A 19,021-nucleotide genomic window follows, 5' to 3' on the forward strand; every position below is an offset into this window, starting at 1 on the left:
AAAAAAAAAAAAAAAAGAATCACTTAATGTTTAAAAGATGGTAAATAAAGAAAATAATCAAGCATTCACCCTGCCTTCCCTATACAAGCTATTCCTCAGGATGACCAAGCAGTTGATGGAAACTTCTCCTTAGAGACATACCTAAATGCAAAACTGAGAGAGGACCTGAGGCACTACACTACCGCATTTGACAATCCCTATAATCTCTGCAGTAATCCCCAACGCCTACCGTGACAAACACTGTGAACCTCAAGGTGGAAATACTGGCTGCAGACACATCATCGTAGAGACTTGCCTAGCATCAATACACCCTGGGTTCACTGCCCAGGGCTGGAAAAATAAAATAACACGTCTGTCTAGCAGGGCATGATGGCACACAGCTATAACCTCAGTTCTTGGGAGGCAAGGAAAGGAGGATCAATGCAAGTTCAAGGCCAGCCAGATCTACAGAGTGAGACCATTTTAAAAAACAATCAAACAAAAAAATTGAATGGGGAAACATTAAATAGCATAACAGTAGATATAATTAGCAACACCTAGACTACAGGAAACTTACAGATAAACAATACACTAACTTACAAGAAAAAGACTGGCATATTGAAGATTTACCAATTTTTATTACTGGAATCCTAAAATAACCTATACATGGAGGATTGTTGAAATCTGGTGATGGGATCAAGTTTTGTACATTCTCTGAATATGTCTTAAAATTTCCAGATGAGAATGTAATTAAAATAACAACATAAGCACCTTGATTCTCCTCCCATTACTGGCCCATTAAAATCATATCAAAGCACACACGAGGTATTCATACCATTATTTTTATCAGAGCGTTGAGGGTGACTATTAACAGGATTAGGTTCTCCATGTGTTGCCCAACGGGTATGAGCTATTCCAAGATGTACATCAAATTCTATATCCAAGTCCATATCTTGTTGTTCTGTAGAAGATAAAATTTAAAACTCTAGTATTTGACAATGTTATAGATGTGAGTTATATTAAGTATAACTATACCAGCCCCCACCCCCCATCCACAAGGTTTGTGTTTAAAGATACTCAGTGGATACCTGAAACTGCAGACGGTACAGAGCTCTACAGAAAGCATGTGTTTTCCTACACAATGTCATTGTGTTTTCCACCTTAATGAACTACTAACTGTGGCCTGTGGCCTCTGGCCATAGCATTTTCTGCTTGAGATGTGACAGCAGAACAAGCACCAATTTATTTTTTCTTCTCAATTTAGATAGAAGGTTCATCCTTACCATTCCTCTTAGCAGACTCAGCATTTGATTTTTCTTCTTTCCTTGTTAAGTAAGAACTTTCACCCCCTCCCTTCACAAGAAGCACCTTCTGGCTTCTCTGGCAGATCAGCAAACCAGCATCAGCATCTTGCATTTGGGGTCATTATCAAGCAAAGTAAAAACCACGCCAAGTGGAGACATATGAGCCAAGGTTACCTATGTGAAGTCCATTCTTAGGATGGCGTTTCTGAAGCTTCTTCACTTAGAGGTCTGAGCTGGCCCTAAACCCACTACACCTAATTTCCTTCCTGGTTGCTATGATCATTTTTAAAGCTCAGGGACAATTTAAACCCAAGCAGTTAACAAAATTACTTTTCTTCTTTCTCTTCAATTTTTAAGTCTACCTCAAAATGGGTCCCAAAATAGGGGAGAACGGGAAAAATCAAACTAAATACATTACTGTGAACTTCTTCATCCAGGGCCTTAACTTTTCCTTTCTTCTTAATGAGCTGGATTTTGCAGGCATTGGCTTCCCAGTCTTTGTCATTACCTCCATCAAGTCCCACACCTAAATTAGCAAGAGGCAGATGAGAAAGCAAAACTTAGAAATTGGTTGTTAAGAGTACCAATGAGGCAAATAATAATAATAATAACAACAACAACAATAACAATAATAATAATGGCCAGGCGGTGATGGCACAAGCCTTTAATCCCAACACTCAGGAGGCAGAGCCAGGTGGATCTCTATAAGTTCAAGGCCAGTCTGGTCTACAGATCCATGACAGGCACCAAAACTACACAAAGAAACCCTGTCTCGGAAAAAAAAACAAACCAAAAAAAGGGGGGATTATATATTCATCTAATTAATTCATTTACCAAGTAGATTTTCTGAAAATCTATTATGTGTTGAGATATTGACAGCTGTTTAAAACAAAAATGAAAATAAGGTGGGGGGGGGGGGCAGCTCAGTGGTAAAGACCTTATTTAGCATGCATGGGGCTTTGGGTTCAAATCCAGCATCAGAAAAGAGAGTGAGAAGGGAGGTCAGGAAAGGGGTAGGAAGAGCTCAATTCTTATCTAACAGTCTGTTCAGAAAACAGACAGAGAAAGAATAATGATTACCAAAATTATTACTTGTACAAGCAATTGCTGCCAGGCAGTGGTGGTGCACGCCTTTAATCCCAGCACTTAGGAGACAGAGACAGGTGGATCTCTGTGAGTTCAAGGCCAGCCTGGTCTACAGAGCAAGTTCCAGGACAGCCAGGGTTACACAGAGAAAACCTGTGTCAAAAAAAATCAAAAACAAACAAACACAAAAACAAGCAATTGCTATATAAATTATAAACTGTGGAAAAGTGCCATAGGCACAATGGAGAACTGCAGAAGAGAGGCACTCACCTCTGAAGGGGAAAACAAGTGATAGTCAAGAAAGCATCTCTCGAAATTTTACTTAAGTTACTAAGGAACTTGAAAAACTTCCTTAGATAGACCCTGAAATCTAAGGAAATAATATGACAAGAACAATTAGCAAACGCTCTGAAAATGGCACAGAGGTGAGGAAGAAAGAGGACATTACAGCTGCAACAAAGCAAAACTAGAGAAAGTGGCCTGATTTCAACAGGTGATGAAGATGAATGAGAGGGACACAAGGGCCTGGATGGAAGTGAGAAGGTACTAAACAAGGTTCTCCCCTGGGTTCAAAGGATCTGTAGAATGATTACTGATAGAAAGGACATAGAACAGAATGAGGTATGTAGTGAGAACCACAGTGTCCATTTCAATTATGAACCTGCAAAGTGCATTATACTGTGGTCTACCCTGGAAGATACTTCTAGAAGGCAGCTGGAAACACTGGTCTGCAACTCAGGAAGCACGCTTGGATTAGAAACACACAAGCCAAGTGTGGTAGCACATACCTGTAATCCTAGCACTCCACAGACTGAAGCAGGAGGATGCCAAGTTTGAGGCCAGTGTGGTCTACAAAGAAGACTGTCTCAAAACTTAAACAAAATACATGGATTTTAAATCACAATGTATAGGGTTGATGAAGTCATCTCATCATGAAAATACAAAGGCAAGTGGGGTAAGGAAACAATCTCAGTGGCTGGGAGTAGTCATGTCTGCAATCTCAGCACTTGGGAGAAAAGGTCTGTCTGGGCTATAGAGCAGGACCTAATCTCAAATAAATAAGTTAAAAAAAAATGAAAAAAATCTTAAAGAGCATTCCTATTTATGCAGCAGACATAAGAAAAGGAGCCTCCAAAGCTGACAGAAAACTTAATCAACATCCATATGAGAAGTTATGTTGTTGGAAGAGCTAAAAATGGAGAATTTGAACAACAAAGGAACAGGACTGGGTATTACTCAGCACTCCCATACCATTTGTGACCTTGGCTTCCTTTCCCAGTACCCCTAAAACAGGAAATGAGAAACCAACACTGATATCCTTAGAAAGACTTTCAAGGTTAGCCCTGGATTGGCATCTAGGATCTTATATTTCGGGGGATTCCTACCACCTGAAAGGGTGAGCGTAGTTCCTGTGCATGGACTGCTCATGAAAACAGTGTGTCCCTCTGGGATGGACGGCTGCTAGGTGCCAGGCAAACAGTGCTCTGGGCCGTGAATCATCAGGGGCTTACCTAGTAGACAACATCCACGTGTACAATCACACTCTGTTGCTAGGAAAATTAAGTATAGCCTGTTCAAAGGCCTCCAGGAAGCTAGAGCCTGCTTTCCTGCAGACTTCATCCTACACCCATTCCCGTTCCTGGTTTTGCTCTGGATTCTTCTGCTGTAGTGAATCACAGAGCTATGTGTTCAACTCTTTGCTGAGACTCATGAGTCACTCTAGGAACCATGGAATGGGAGCTCCAGTGGACCCCAACACAGGGAGCTAAAGTCAGACTGACCCTGCCAGAAGGTAATTTTTACTAGACTTGTCATTTATATAAAACAGAAGAATCGTGACTTGGGATATCACTCAGTAGCAGAGTGCTTACCTAGCATGTATAAGACTATAAAGTTCAATCTTCCGTACAAAAAGAAAAAAAAAATTTCATGTTTAAATGACATAGCATGAATCCATGGAGAGAAAAAGAAATGAAAGAAAAATGGATTCACAGGGGCTGGAGAGATGGCTCAGAGGTTAAGCACTGTTCTTGCAGGAAACCTGAGTTTAGTTCCTCACACCCATGTAACTCTAGCACCTGCACTCATGTACACATACACACAAAATTATAAAGAACAAATAATTTATAGGGTAAGGTGTTCTACAACTTGTTCCCATAAAAATGTCTTATGACTTATGTTTTTGTTTTTGGAGCTGAGGATCGAACCCAGGGCCTTGCACTCTACCACTGAGCTAAATCCCCAACCCATGAGTTACGTTTTTATAGTCAACTTTTGTTTTGTTTTTTAGAGACAAATTCTCCTGCAAGCTGGGCTCAAACTTAATATGTATCTAAGGATGACTTTGAACTTATCTTCCTGCCTCTACCTGCTCAGTGCCGGGATTACAGGTAGGAACCTCAAACCCAGTTTGTGTGGTGCTAGGGATAAACCCAAGGCTTCAAGTATGCTAACAACTAAACCACACTCCCAGCCCTATAGCAACTTCTTCATAAAGGAAATTACTGAGAAGTAATAGCCACATAAGTAATAATACTGTTGAAATGACATAAGGAAACCCTTTAGACATGATGAAAGGTAAAACTTCTTCAGACTTGGATTTATAAAACAACAAAGCAAACACAGAGTTAAGCTTCCTAAAAATAATAAAAATACTATTTAGATTCAAAACTCAATGCAAACCCCACAGTATATTTTTAAAGAAAATACCAGCAGAATCATATCCTCTGTACTCCAGTCTCTGAAGGCCTTTGATTAGGGTCTCCAAGATTTCTCGTCTTGTTCGGGGAACATGGTAATTTAAATAGGCAAATATACCTGCAAAAAAGAAATAAATATTTAATGGACAACTCTAATGAACCAAATCTGATATAATTATGTTTAGGCTATGCAAAAATATAAAGCTAGATTCCTTTTTTAGAAAAGAAATAAACTCTCATCTCAAATTAGAGCCCATGGAACTTTTTCAAAGGGGATCATCTTGTAAACATAAAAGATTAACAAAAATGTCAAAATAAATGTCTAGTTATTTTCAACAAAGCTTATGAAGTTAATCATTTATTTCCTTAACTGCCACTTTGTCAACAAAAATTTATTTTTTAAAAATTAAACAAATTTGTGGGCTATATCCTATATGCTATTACAGTAAACACACATACACCTTCTAATAAATATTTTAAATCACAAATAGTTCCTATAACTATACAGCTAAAATAACTGTTTACTTCCACTATCAATAATGTTTAGGTATAAAACTGTGTTTAAAATTTTTGTGTTGTGGCTGGGCAGTAGTGGCACACGCCTTTAACCCAGCACTCAGGAGGCAGAGCCAAGCGGATCTCTGTGAGTTCGAGGCCAGCCTGGTCTACAGAGCGAGATTCAAGACAGGCACCAAAACTACACAGAGAAACCCTGTCTGGGCGGGGGGGGGGGGGGGGATACTGTTTTGGTTTGTTGAGACAGGGTTTCTCTGTGTAGCATCGGCTGTCCTGGAACTCGCTCTGTAGATCAGGCTGGCCTACAACCTGCCTCTGCCTCCCTAGTGCTGGGATTAAAGGCATATACCAACACTGCCCGGCGACAATTTAATTTTTTTCCCCAGAACCGGAGTCAAGTGTTCTATCATTCAACTACAACCCAACACAATAATAAAAAAATCTGACCTAAATACATAACTGCCTCAAAAGGCTTGAATCAGGTTCAGGTGCCACTGCGGAAGAGGAAAGACTATAGAGCCACAGTAGAGGAGGACAAGAGCAAAACAGTGTCTTCAAGACCTGACAGGACCTCTGCACTCATGAACTCACAATAACTGTGGCTGCCTGTTCTAACGCGGAGTGGGAAGAGGTTCATGATCCCATCCCTAACTTAAGAGCTACGACAGTTGAGCTATGGCTTCTGAGGAAGAGAGAGTTGTTTTTAGGGGTCCTGGGAGGTCTTAGCACCTTTCTGCATCCCTAAAGTCCTTCTTTTCCCTGCTCCCTCCTCTATTCTGTGGTTCTATAAAGGTGACATTGATTTGCATACATAAGTGAGAACATGCATTTACCATTCTGTGTCTGGTTGGTTTCATTCAACACAATGTCCTGTAGTTTTTCACCTATGTTCTTGCAAATCACAGGGTTTCACTGTTTTATGACTGAGCCATATTCTATTGTTACAAACACACATTTTCCTTATCCACTCGCCAATTTAAAAGCATGATTTGTATTTTGTAAAGTATTGCAATAAACATGGGGTTGAAATTCTCTTTGGCTTAAGGATTTCATCCCAAATGCCCACTAGTGGAAATGCTGAGTAAACATTAGTTTTATTTTGTCTCTTTTTTTTTTTTTTTTTCAGAGCTGAGGACCGAACCCAGGGCCTTGCGCTTGCTAGGCAAGCGCTCTACCACTGAGCTAAATCCCTAGTCTTACTTTGAGTTTCTGAGACATGATGTCAGTGCAGGTGTATACATGCCGCAGTGCCTATGTGAAGATCAAAGGGAAACTCTTGGAGCGGGCTCTTCTACCATGGGTTCAGGGGATAGAACTCAGGTCTTCAGGTTTGCAAAGCCAGTCCTTTTACGGTCTGAGCCTTTCACTGGCCTCCCTTTGAGACAGGTCTCACTGTGTAGCCCAGACTGGCACAAATTTACAATCCTCTGCCTTAGCCTTCTGAGTGCTAGGACTACAAATGTAAAGCACCATGCCTGATTTCCTAATACTAATTTATTTTAAAAAAAAGTTTAAAAAAGTAAATACTAACTACATAAACAGAATTTTGTTTTTGTTTGCCAGCACAAATACCTGGATTCAAGTAATCCCCAACTCAGTCCAACTCAGTTTCACAAGAACCTAAGACCATCAGCATGTGCCACTACACCCAGCCAAAAGTAAACTCTGAGGCATTAACACTTATTTTTAAAATCTACTACTTAGAAACTATTTTTAAATGTTTTATTACATTTATTTGTGTGCATATCTGCGCATGCACATTTATATGGAGGTCAAGGACAACTTGAGTCAGTCCTTCCCCTTTCTGTGGGTTCCAAGGATAGAACTCGGGTTGTTCAGCTTGGCAGCAAGCACCCTTACCTACTGAGTCATTTTTCTGGCCCCCAAATATTCTTAAATTATATTTATTTTGTGTGGGTGAATATGCATATGTGTGTACCACGGTGTGCACATGGAGGACAGAAAACAGGAGTCTTCTTGCAAGAGTTGTTCCTCTCCTTACATGTGGGTTCTGGGAATTGAACTCAGATCATCAGACTTGGCAGCAAGCAGCACCTTTACCCACTAAACCATCTTGTCAGCCCTGAAAACCTACCCTCCTGTGTCTGATGAATTTCAGATTGCCACGGACAGGACTGTGACAGCACCTTCAGCCACTGAATTTGCATTCATTTTTGTTTTCTCTGACCAGAGAACAATCCTTTGAAGGCAACTCTCTTGAGTCATCTCACCAAAAGACAGCGCTATCAATCATGTCATATCTTCTGATACTTTCTAGATAAACTGAAATATACAGTTGAAAATTCCCAAGCCACAAGAAACACCACTAAATTTTGCTCAATGCTAAAAGGGGTAAGATAAAGGTTTCCTAATTAAAAGCTTTAAAAAATTGAGTCAAGGATGGGTATAATGGCCTGTGAGTTCAAAGCCAGCTTGGTCTACAGAGCAAGTTCCAGGACAGCAAGGGCTGTTACGCAGAGAAACCTTGTCTTGAAAAACCAATAGTAATAATAATAGTAGTAGTAGTAGTAATAACAATAATAATAATATAAATAAATAAATTGAGTCAAAGTAACTAGGTTTAGTGTTAAAAGTTTCCAGAACCTTTATTCTTACTAATTTTGGGTCTCCAGGAGCAGACATCACAAACAAGCATTGCAAAACCCTTCCCATCTTCTATTGCTCATTTCTATTAGCCTTACCACTGGTGAACCTCTCCCTTTCCCAGGAAATGTGTATTAAGCCATCAGTTAACTCCCTCATGGCTTCTGTATACCCAGTATGATCTCTAAGGCGGTTGAACAGCACTGGTTTATGAGTCACCCTAGCAGCCAGTTTCAGCAGCCCTCAATTACCTGAAAGCCATTAGACAGTTTAACTACAAAAACAGTTTTTAAAAATACTCCATTCAGGATACTTTCAAACTGCAAGCCCCCTTACTGCTTTTGGGTAGAAAATGTCATTATAAAATATCATTCATATAAAGCATCAGATCGGAAAGATACAACTCCAATTTATTTAATATTCAGCAAAACCCATGAAAAGTAGGAGTAGTTTAAATGATCTGATGACACACTCTCAGCAAAACCAAAATTAATATACATATAATGGGCACAGTATTTCAAAGGACCAAGAGAGGCTAGAGAGATAGCTCAATGGTTAGGAGAGGGCTGAGGTTCTCTCAAAGTTAAAAAAGGGCTGGGGAGCTGGGAGTGTAGCAATTTGGCAGAGTGACTACCAAGCATGCAAGAAGCCCTGAGTTGATTCCCAGTACCCTGTATGAGACATGGCAGCACATCCCTAAAATCTCAGCACCTGGGGAGGTAGAGGCAAGATAATCAGAAGCTCAAGGTCATCTTTAGCTATATAGTTAAGTTCCAGCCTGGACTACACCAGAACCTGTATAATAAACCAATAAACAAACGAAGAGGGGAGGCAGGGACATGGCACTGGGATATAACTGCTGAGTAGTAGAGTGCTTTGTGAGAGGCCTTGGATTTGTCTCCAGAAACATGAGAAAACAAAAACAAAAATGCAGCCAGGAGCTGAGGAGAAGGCTCGGAGGTTGAGAGATCACTTGCTGTTCTTAGACCAGGGTTTGGTGCCCAGCACCTACATGGCAGCTCACAACTGTCTCTAACTCTAGTTCCTGGGGATTCAATGCCATCTTCTGGCCTCGTTGGGGATACTGCACACACGTGGCACACACATATATATGCAAGCAAAACACTTAGACACATAAATACATAAAAAAATGAAATCACTAAGTTTAAAAAAATAGAACCAGGCATGATGGTTCACACCTGAAATGCCAGGTGGAAATAGAATTACTGAGTTTCAGTTCAGCAGCCTCGACTATATGTAGTGTAAGATAGTGTGCTGGTTATTTTTTGTAAATTTGGCATAAACTGAAATCACCTGGGCAGAGACCCTCAATGCCACCATCAGACTGGTCTATGGACATGCCTGTGAGACATTTTCTTAACTAATGATTGATGTGGAAGAGTCAAACCCACTGTGTACAGTACCACTCCTAAACAGGTAGTCCAGTGTCATATGAGAAAGCAAGCTGGACAAACCATGGAGAACAAGCCAGGAAGCAGCTCCTGTTTCTCCAGGATCTCTGCTTTAGTTCCTGTCCTAGCTTTTCTCAATGAGACTCCAACTTGTAAGATGTAATAAACCCTTTCCTCTCCAAGCTGCTTTCATTCATGATGTTTTTTTTTTTGTTGTTTTTTTGTTTTGTTTTTTTGTTGTCTTTTTTTTTTTTGGTTTTTCGAGACAGGGTTTCTCTGTGTAGCTTTGCGCCTTTCCTGGAACTCACTTGGTAGCTCAGGCTGGCCTCGAACTCACAGAGATCCGCCTGGCTCTGCCTCCCGAGTGTTGGGATCAAAGGCGTGCGCCACCACCGCCCGGCTTTCATTCATGATGTTTTATCAAAGCAATATGAAAGCAAACTAGCCTAGGTAAGTGCCACAAAAATAATGGATAGATAGACAGATAAATAATACTAACATAAGGTATTACTGGGTTAATATATTGCTTCCCAAATTTGCTTGACTACAGAATGTTTTTATTGATGGCCCAAACATATAGTAAATATTTTGAGTTTTATCAAAATATAGAATTGAAAAACACATAACATGGAATCTTAGTTCTTATTCTTTTACTTTAACATTTTTTGTAAAACGTTTCAGTATTGTATACTGAAAAAAAAATAACTTTCAGAAAAAATTAGGTAGCAGGAAATTAGTAAATATTCTTACTTTTTCATCAATATCTCTGCCTAAAAATTTTATTTCAACAATTAAAAGACATTGAGATAACTGTTTTTCTAGTTCTAATTCTGTCATGGATTTTTCGGTTTTAGCAGTGGATAAATGAATAAAAATATATTCAATAGTGAAAGTGTAAAATCTAATATGGAGCTTCATAGCTTAAGAATGGCTATTGTAACTGTACAGAAATTCATTGAGATGTATAGATTTTGGGCAGGGTTAATTTTGGTGTGTGATGTTTATTTGCAAGTTTTTTAATAATGAATTTTATAAAATTAAAATAATTCTAATAAATTTTTTAAAAATTAAACGATAGGAGAGGTAGACATTCCTATAATCCCAATACTTGAGAAGCTGAGGTAGGAGATCAGTTGTAGTGGTTTGAATAAAAATGGCCCCCACAGGCTCATAGAGTGGCACTATTAGGGGATGTGGCCCTGTTGGATTAGGAGTGGCTTTATTGGAGGAGGTGTGTCACTTAAGGGGTAGGCTTTGGAGGTCTCAGAAGCCCAAGGTAGGCCCACTGGCTCACAGTCTCTTCTTGTTGCCTGTGGATCAAGATGTAGAACTCTCAGCTCCTTCTCCAGCACCATGTGTCCTATCATGATGATAGAATGGACTAAACCTCTGAAACTGTAATAAGAGTTGTCATGGTCATGGTGTTTCTGCACAGCAATAAAACCCTAACTAAGACATAAGTTCTCAGCCCAAGATACATCAAATCCTGGGGAAGGAAGGAAACAAATACAGAAGAAAAAATAACCTCTCCTCTTTTTAACTTTCAAATTTTAACTTAAAGGAAATGAGTTGAAAGGCAAGATCTTAGAATGTTTCAAATACTGTGTGCTAGCATTATTTATTCTTCATAATCAGTGAAACTCAGTTTAATGGCTGCCCTACACTAGTAACCACTATAACAATCTCCTCCTTCAAAGGCTTCCTTCATGAACTAGATCTGATTTCTTTTTTCTGTTTTACACTCTTCTTCCTGGAACAAGATGAGGAAATAACCTGCAACCAGAATGTCAGATACTTGACTATGTACACAACTCATCACTCGAACACAGTTAATTAGCTGGGAGTGGTGGCAGAGTCCTTTAATCCCAGCACCTGGAGTGATATAAGGAGGATCAGAAGTTCAATGTTATTCCCAGCTACATAATGAGTTCAAGACCAACCAGGGCTACATGCGATCCAGTCTCAAAAGATAAGAAAGAAAACAGTTAAATACCAAATACAACACACTAGTAATTAACTAGTTTGAAAATTCACTACTTACAACTACAAACTAATTTATATGTTTTGCAAAACCAATCTATTAATAGTAAAAGTTAATTGATTATGAAGTCAGCTCTACTCCAATAATTTCAATATAGGTGTTTCTCTTTTGATGTTCTAGAATCTAAACTCTAAACCTGCTCTTCGTTTTCAGAAGGTGAAATAATTAAACACAGGGAAAAAAAACCCACTGAGTACAATCCACCTCTTATTCAGTTCTTTCAAATGAAAGATGAATGTTCCTCAACAGCTTCACTTCAATTCCTATAATATCTCTCTTTAAAAAGTGTTCTTTCTTGGGAGTCAGGCATGGTATGGTGGTTCATGCCTAAAATCTCAGCACTCATGAGGGTGAAGGAGAGCTATGATCTAAGCCAGTCTGAGAAACAACATGAGACAGTATCTCTAAAAATGCTCTTTCTTCTGGTGGTAATGTCGTCAATTTTAACAGGAAAGGTAACAATATAACTCTTTTTATAGACTATTAAGGGCTCATTCCCATTTTAGAGTATTATCAGTCATGTCACATAATTCTCACAGTAGCACTTTCAAATAATTTTTTTTTCTTTTTTGGTTTTTTGAGACAGGGTTTCTCTGTGTAGCTTTGGAGCCTGTCCTGGAACTCGCTCTGTAGACTAGGCTGGCCCGGCTTCAAATAATAATCTTAAAACATGGAATAAAAGAGCCTAACTTTAGCCGGGTGGTGGCGTCGTGGTGGTGGTGGTGGTGGTGGTGGTGGTGGTGGTGGTGGTGGTGGTGGTGGTGGTGGCGGCGGCGGCGGCGGCGGCGGCGGCGGCGGCGCAGGGATCTATTCAAGTTCAAGGCCAGCCTGGTCTAAAGAGTGAGTTCCCGGACAGCCAGGGCTAAACAGAGAGACCTCGTCTCGAAAAACCAAAACAGGAAAAAAAAAAAAAAAAAAAAAGAGTCTAACTTTATTTTTTAATGGTTCTAGTAAAGACATATGTTAAACAGGTGCACATGCATGATGTGTGATCACTGGCCAGGACTCTCGCCGTGTCTCTTCCACAAGATCAGCTCTGAGCCCACTTCATCAAGTTATTGATTTAGTAATGGATCCTCTTGAGAGACTTTAAAGAGTGGCAGGAAGTTAGTGTGTAATATCACTGTCAGAGTTTTAGCTTGAGTTCTATTAGGCCAGCCTAAAATAAAGTGACTAGAATTAAGTATTTTTTAAAATGCAAGATAAATTCAAGAAATGCTATCAGCAAGGTGTCATTCACATTTTTAATCACAGCACTTGGGAGACTGAGGCAGGACACTAAATTCCAGGCCAACCTAGACTACCAAGTGGACCCCGGTTACAAAAAGGAAAAAAAAAGGGGGAGGATGAGAAAGGCTGGGGGTGTGGCCAGGGGACAGAGCACTCGCTTAGCAAGCTGACTATGAGTTTAACCCCCAGGACCACACAGTATGTCCACAGGTTGCCTCAGTCACCTGGTGGACCCTTCTGTAGACATCCCTCCATACTTCTTCCTCTGTGGGCACTTTCAGCCGCACTTCCTCTAATGTAGACATTTATCTAGCCTCTGAGCTCTACGCAAAGGTGCCCCTGGAGCGCCCCGACAGCCTTCCAGCCCCTTCCGCAGCCTCTGACTCCCCAGGGCCCCACAATCTCCTCGGCGGGCCCCTCATCCCCAGCATCCTAACTCCGGCCGCCCCCTCAACCCAGGAATCCCCATCTTGGACTCCCTGCCCCACAGACGCCCTTCTTCCCCAGACACCAGATCCCGGCTCTCCTCAGGACCCTGGCTCTCCTCAGGACGCCCGCCCTCCCCACAGGCCACCCCTCTCCTCAGGACCCCCGCCCCAAGGCCGCTCGCTGACTCGCGCAGTCCACCCTTGCCTTCACGGCGCGGGCCCCGCGGCCGCCACACGCCCCCATCGCGGCCCTTACCGCACATGGTGCTGGTCGCGGGGCGAGGGCCGAGCGGTCGTCGGGCGCGCGAGAGCTTCGGAAGCGAGGACGAGCTCGGGCCGGGGTGGCGGCGATGAGGCGGACTCCGGGATGCGACAGCTCGGACACGACTGCCGGACTCGCGGCTCGGCCCTTAACTGCCGCCCCGCCCCCCGGGCCACGCGCGCCGCCGCGGCTCTCCCATTGGGCCGCGTCCGCGCCGCTCACGCGCAGGCCTCGCCCCGCCCTGGGCGCGCAGGCGCGGAGCGAGGTAGCGGAGACGTGGCAGGAGCTCGTCCCGCATCCGGCTCGGGTTCCTGGAGCCGCCCGCCGAGGGCGAGCCGTGCCACGGAGGCGGAGTGGGAGAAAGGGAATGTTTACAGAACAGTTTGCATCCCGCGAGGAAGAGAGAGAGAGAAAAGACAGCCGGAGGGAGGAAGGGAGAGCCTGGGGCAGACGCGTCCGTGTGCCGCAGGAACGGTGGCCGGAACTGGGCGAGTGGCACAGAGGTGCGCCAGCCTGCAGGCCGCCCTCGGGCTGCCTTTCCGGTGAGGACCTGAGCTGTAGGCAAGGTGCTCGGCGCCCCACCCCTTGCCGCCTTCTGTTCTTTGAGTAGGGTACCACGGCTCAGCGGTCCCAGCACTGCGCCTGGGTTCAGAAAACTGTGGGCGGCGTCCGACTGCCCCCCTGAGAGGACTGGAGGGGGTCTGAGGACACGGTGCACCCGCGATCGCTCACGCCATAAATGAACTCTCCATTGCCAAGAGTGGAGACGAGTTCCTGAGAAGTTAGCGGACGGGCGTTTGCTTCAGGAAGGTTTAAATAGTACCTTCGGGGCAAGTGTAGCTGGCTCTCAGCTCTCCGTTGATAGCTCTAAAGGAAATGAATAGAGCCAGCAGAAGCTGGTGTGCTGACCGCTGTTGAGTACTCTCAGCCTGTACCCTCTTCCTACCCCACGTTCGAGCCCTGTGGGCCCTCTGACCGCACCAGCATTCAAACCTGCACATCTGGGATACTCTGCAGAGTCCCACATCGCTGCCACTTTTAAAGCTTTTTGTCTTCCCCAGAAGGCTTTAACTTCTCATCCTTTGATCTGCCTGAAACAATAGGCTTCTGTGTTAACAGCTTTTTTCTCGCTCCCCACTAAGTTCTAAGTTCCCTTATGATGTAGTGGGTTTTCGTACAACCAACACCTGCCTAGTATAGACCCTAGCAAGAGGTGGCGAATCAAAACTGTTCTGGTGGCTGGAAAGATGGCTCAGGGCATAAACACACTCGAAAGCCTGAGTCCCATCCCTGGGCCCTACAAAGGTGTCTTCTCACTACACACACACACATCCATGTGACCGGCTCTACCCCAAAACTGAATAAATGTTAAAGAATGTTTTTGAGTGATAAAAGCCAGAGAATTGACCGCCAGCTGGTTATAAGTGCAAGGAAGCAAAGGCTTTTCAGTATTTCATCACCTACCTCAAACAGAGGCTAGAAAATGTAGTCAAGGTATTTCTCACCTAAAAATGCTTCATTATTCCAAGCCATTAAACATGTCCCTAGATGATCTTGGCAGTTAACACAGTGGACTGTTTGTTAATGGGCAGTGCACTTTTTAGAAATGGACCCCAGATAGACACCATACCCTAAAGACCAGCCAGGAGACAACTAGGATGATACTGCCCGAGAGTCCAGGTATGGTTCAAATGCTTTGCATCCCTTGTTTGCCGGCAGTAAACCTGTTGATGCCACAAAGAAAATGGCAACAGTACTAGCGAAGTGTTTCAACTACTGCCCGGCGTTTCTGCCTGCTACTGGCTCCGTCTCTTATCTAGCTCCTTCTATGGCTATCTTGGTAGGTGCTCCGCACCAGCTGAAAGGAAACTTTAAAGGCCAATGTTCTCCAGCCCAGCCTTGAACAAGCTCACTAAACCACCACGACAAAGAACGCTTTGTAACCATGTGCCAGCTGAGACACTGCCCCTCCTCTGTGTAGAACCCTGCCTTCTCTGGGCCTGTAAAAATAAAGCCTAGAAGAGAAAATAAACGATGTGTGAAGGAAAGAGGCCTTCTGAGTCTAATTTGAACATCTGAGACCATGGAAAGGATTTTTTTCTCCTAACCAAACAGCACCAAACAAATTGAAGGAAGGAAGGGGATGGGAGAAAGGAGGGAGGGTCTTTGTCTTAGGGCTTCTATTGATGCAATGAAACTCCATGACCAAGAAGCAAGTTGGGGAAGAAAGGATTTATTTGGCTTACATTTCCACATCACAGTCCATCACTGAAGGAAGTCAAGACAGGAACTCAAACAGGGCAGGATCCTGGAGGCAGGATCTGATGTAGAGGCCATGGAGGGGTGCTGCTTACTGGTTTGCTCCTACTAGCTTGCTCAGCCTGCTTTCTTACAAAACCCAGAACCACCAGCCCAGGGGTGGCCCCACCCACAATGGGCTGGGCCCTCCCCATTAATCATTAATTTAAAAAATGCCTCACAGCTGGATTTTATGGAGGACTTTTCTCCATTGAGGTTCCCTCCATTCAGGTAACATTTGAAGCTGACCTAGGACTAGCCAGCACAGTGCATTCGTCCTCTCTTCATGGGAGTCTACTTCCCTGTCAACAAGCTCAGGCCCCTTAGAGCTGGTGGTGCCCTGCTGTGGCCCTACAGTGCAGTCTGACAGGCTGGAGGTCACCAGCGCTCCAGGTCACTGAGTCTAAAGATGGGGGTCCATGAGGTAGCTTAGTGGGTAAAGGCACGTGCTACCAAGCCTGATGACCTGAGTTCTATCCCCAGGATCCACATGGTGGAAGGAGATAACCGACTCCCCAAGCTTAATCCCCAGTCTTCCTTACTAGTGCTTTGGCACACACCTGTGCACACGTGCACACGCACACACACACACACAAAGTATAAAAATAATGTTTCAGATGAACCATCATGTAAATAGCTCTCAGATTTTTAACCTTCCTCATCTGTGATTTTTGCTACCCCCTTATCCAAATTCCAATAAAGAGCACTAAAAGTATCAGTGTGTAGAATGAAAACACAGGTGATAGGATACATATGTTTGAGATTTCAGGAAATGGTGTAGAAAAGTTTTACCCAGTGGGTAGAATGGATGGTAGCAAACAGCAAAGGAAAAACAAACTCCGCCTGAGGCCTGTGAGAAGGAAAACACTAAGACTAGAACTCAGGCTGAGGTAAAGTGTCAGAGTTTATGGTCATCCCTGACAGTAAAGAAAGCTCCAGGCGAGCCTGAGCCCCTGGCTCAAAACACACCAGGCTGGAGAGATGTGGAGTGCTTACTGTCCTTTCAAAGGACCAGAGTTCAGCTCCCAGAACCCAAGTGAGGTGGCTCACAATGCCTGTAACTCCAGCTCCAGGGTTCCACAGTACCCTCTCCTAGGTTCCACCATTACCTACACACACACACACACACACACACACACACACACACACACACACACCACACCACCACCAGTCAGCTGAAGAAAGACCCCTGGACTGGGCCCCTTGGGCTCCACTACTACCCATCTTAATCTGCAGACCTTCTCGCCAGAACAGCCCTTAAATACAGACCCGATCATGTCTCCCTGCTCCAGGCAGGGTACTTGCCCCACAATGTTAAGCCCCCCGCACAGAAGTAGCACATAGGTCTCCAGACCCCAGTCCTCCAGCAGCCTTGTCAGTGTTCACCCCTTGCTAAACACTTCCAGCTACCCTGAGCCCCAAGAAGTTCTCTGAGATTATAAAAACAGTCTCAAACCATCTCGAGCTTCAAAAATTTTGCTTTTTTTTTTTTTTTTTTTTTTGCCAGGGACGGCATATAAGATGCCTGATGTGCTACCAGCAGAGATTGGAGGTAAGGGATCTGAGATTGTGGACCATCAACCTTCCTTGTGTTCCCCTCCGGATCTTCTGCTTAGCATGCCTCTAGAGGGCCAAGGCAAAAATGCCTACATGTCTGTAGCTGGAGAATTTTTCTCCAGCTCCCACCGCCAAGTCCCGCCAGTCCCGGAGCCCACTTATAAAATAAACACACAGACTCTTACATTATTTAAACTGCTTGGCCATTAGCTCAGGCCTATCATTGTCTAGCTCTCACTCTTATATTCAGCCCATTTCTATTAATCTTTACTTTGTCACGTGGCTCGTGGCTTACCGGTACTTTACATCTTCCTTGTCTTGGCGGTGGCTCCAGCCGGCCTCTCCTTCCTTCCTCCTTCCTCAGTTCTCCTCTTTCCACCGGCTCTGGGAGCTATCGGGGGTCTATGCTTTTAGCAAGCATCGTGTAGCCCAGAAACCTCTTTTTTTGTTTTGTACCTGCAAAGGCTAAATCCACCACTCAGCTTAATGTGCATACAGCAGGTCGAGCACGCACGCCAGGAACCCACAAGAAGCTCAAACCGGCAGCTGCCACTCATTTGAGAGAGACAATTAGGAACTGTTTTTAGCTCCGTTTTAGAATCTTGTTTTCTCAGTTTTTAGGTGGAAACTCTTGCCACCACGTTGGGCGCCATTTGTAGCTAGAGTTTTTCTGCCTGACCCACAGTCAGGACAAATCTCTCTCACCTGCCAGTCCCACAGCCACTCAGACCCGACCAAGTAAACACAGAGACTTATATTGGTTACAAACTGTATGGCTGTGGCAGGCTTCTTGCTAACTGTTCCTACAGCTCAAATTAATCCATCTCTATAAATCTATACCTTGCCATGTGGCTCGTGGCTTACCGGCATCTTCACATGCTGTTTGTCATCGTGGCGCCTGGCAGTGTCTCTCTGACTCAGCCTTCCACTTCCCAGCTTTATTCTCCTCCTTGTCCCGCCTATACTTCCTGCCTAGCCAATGGCCAATCAGTGTTTTATTGACCAATCAGCAACACATTTGCCATACAGAACATCCCACAGCACATGTCCCGAGGTCATGCTTTATGGCATGCACATGTCATGCTCTCCTCCATATAATTATTTCTTGTAATGCTAATCTTTTTCTTCTATCTTATCTTCATGTTCTGTGTTCCTAGATCAACGGTGATTTCTGTGATGCAGGAAAGGAGTGAAGTAAATTTCACAGGAAATTATACAGAGATGATCACCCAGGCTGGGGTTAAGGCAGTTACGTAGTTCATGGGAAAGAACCTGCAGCCTGGAGAAGCTTTTCAGGCTTGGATAAACTGTACCGAATGTGTGGTCAACTATAGCACATGGTGTGATGTATATCAGCACACTGGATTCAAATTGGCCACGATGAATAATTCAGTTTCTGAGGACATTTCAAGGACATTGTGTAAAACTTGAGACCCTAAGGGGTATTGGCTGAAGACTGTGGATGGAGTAACATATAGATGGGATGATAAATGGGAAGTGTGGGAACCTAGAATAGGAGGAAAATAGTGGCCTCCACCAAGAAAGGAAGATGGCAACTTTAATCCTGATATTTTGACTCCTCCTGAAGGAGTGTGGAGACAATGT

The 19,021-nt window shown here is 43.5% G+C and overlaps 1 protein-coding gene and 1 long non-coding RNA gene across 3 annotated transcripts in view; one reads left to right on the top strand and one right to left on the bottom strand.

Moving 5' to 3' along the window:
* The window catches only part of Gfpt1 (glutamine--fructose-6-phosphate transaminase 1), a 58,065-nt gene extending 42,233 nt beyond the window's left edge, over window positions 1-15,832 (bottom strand). The window contains exons 1-4 of one of the 2 annotated variants that reach the window (XM_059258121.1): window positions 15,808-15,832; window positions 5,079-5,186; window positions 1,702-1,809; window positions 815-940 (exon numbers count right to left, since the gene is read on the bottom strand). In XM_059258121.1, coding sequence (XP_059114104.1) covers window positions 815-940; window positions 1,702-1,809; window positions 5,079-5,186; window positions 15,808-15,817 — 352 coding nt within the window. In that variant the 5' untranslated portion in view covers window positions 15,818-15,832. Of the gene's footprint in view, window positions 1-814; window positions 941-1,701; window positions 1,810-5,078; window positions 5,187-13,555; window positions 13,716-15,807 lie in introns of those variants that run through there. The other variant, XM_059258122.1, reaches the window with a different exon arrangement.
* On the top strand, window positions 13,798-15,609 carry LOC131907139 (uncharacterized). The gene is made up of 2 exons (XR_009378296.1): window positions 13,798-14,127; window positions 15,281-15,609. It is a non-coding gene; the product is annotated as an uncharacterized LOC131907139 (long non-coding RNA).
* Window positions 15,833-19,021: the final 3,189 nt, after the last annotated feature.

The sequence above is a fragment of the Peromyscus eremicus genome, chromosome 3 (genome assembly GCF_949786415.1).
Source record: "Peromyscus eremicus chromosome 3, PerEre_H2_v1, whole genome shotgun sequence".
Lineage (NCBI taxonomy): Eukaryota > Metazoa > Chordata > Mammalia > Rodentia > Cricetidae > Peromyscus > Peromyscus eremicus.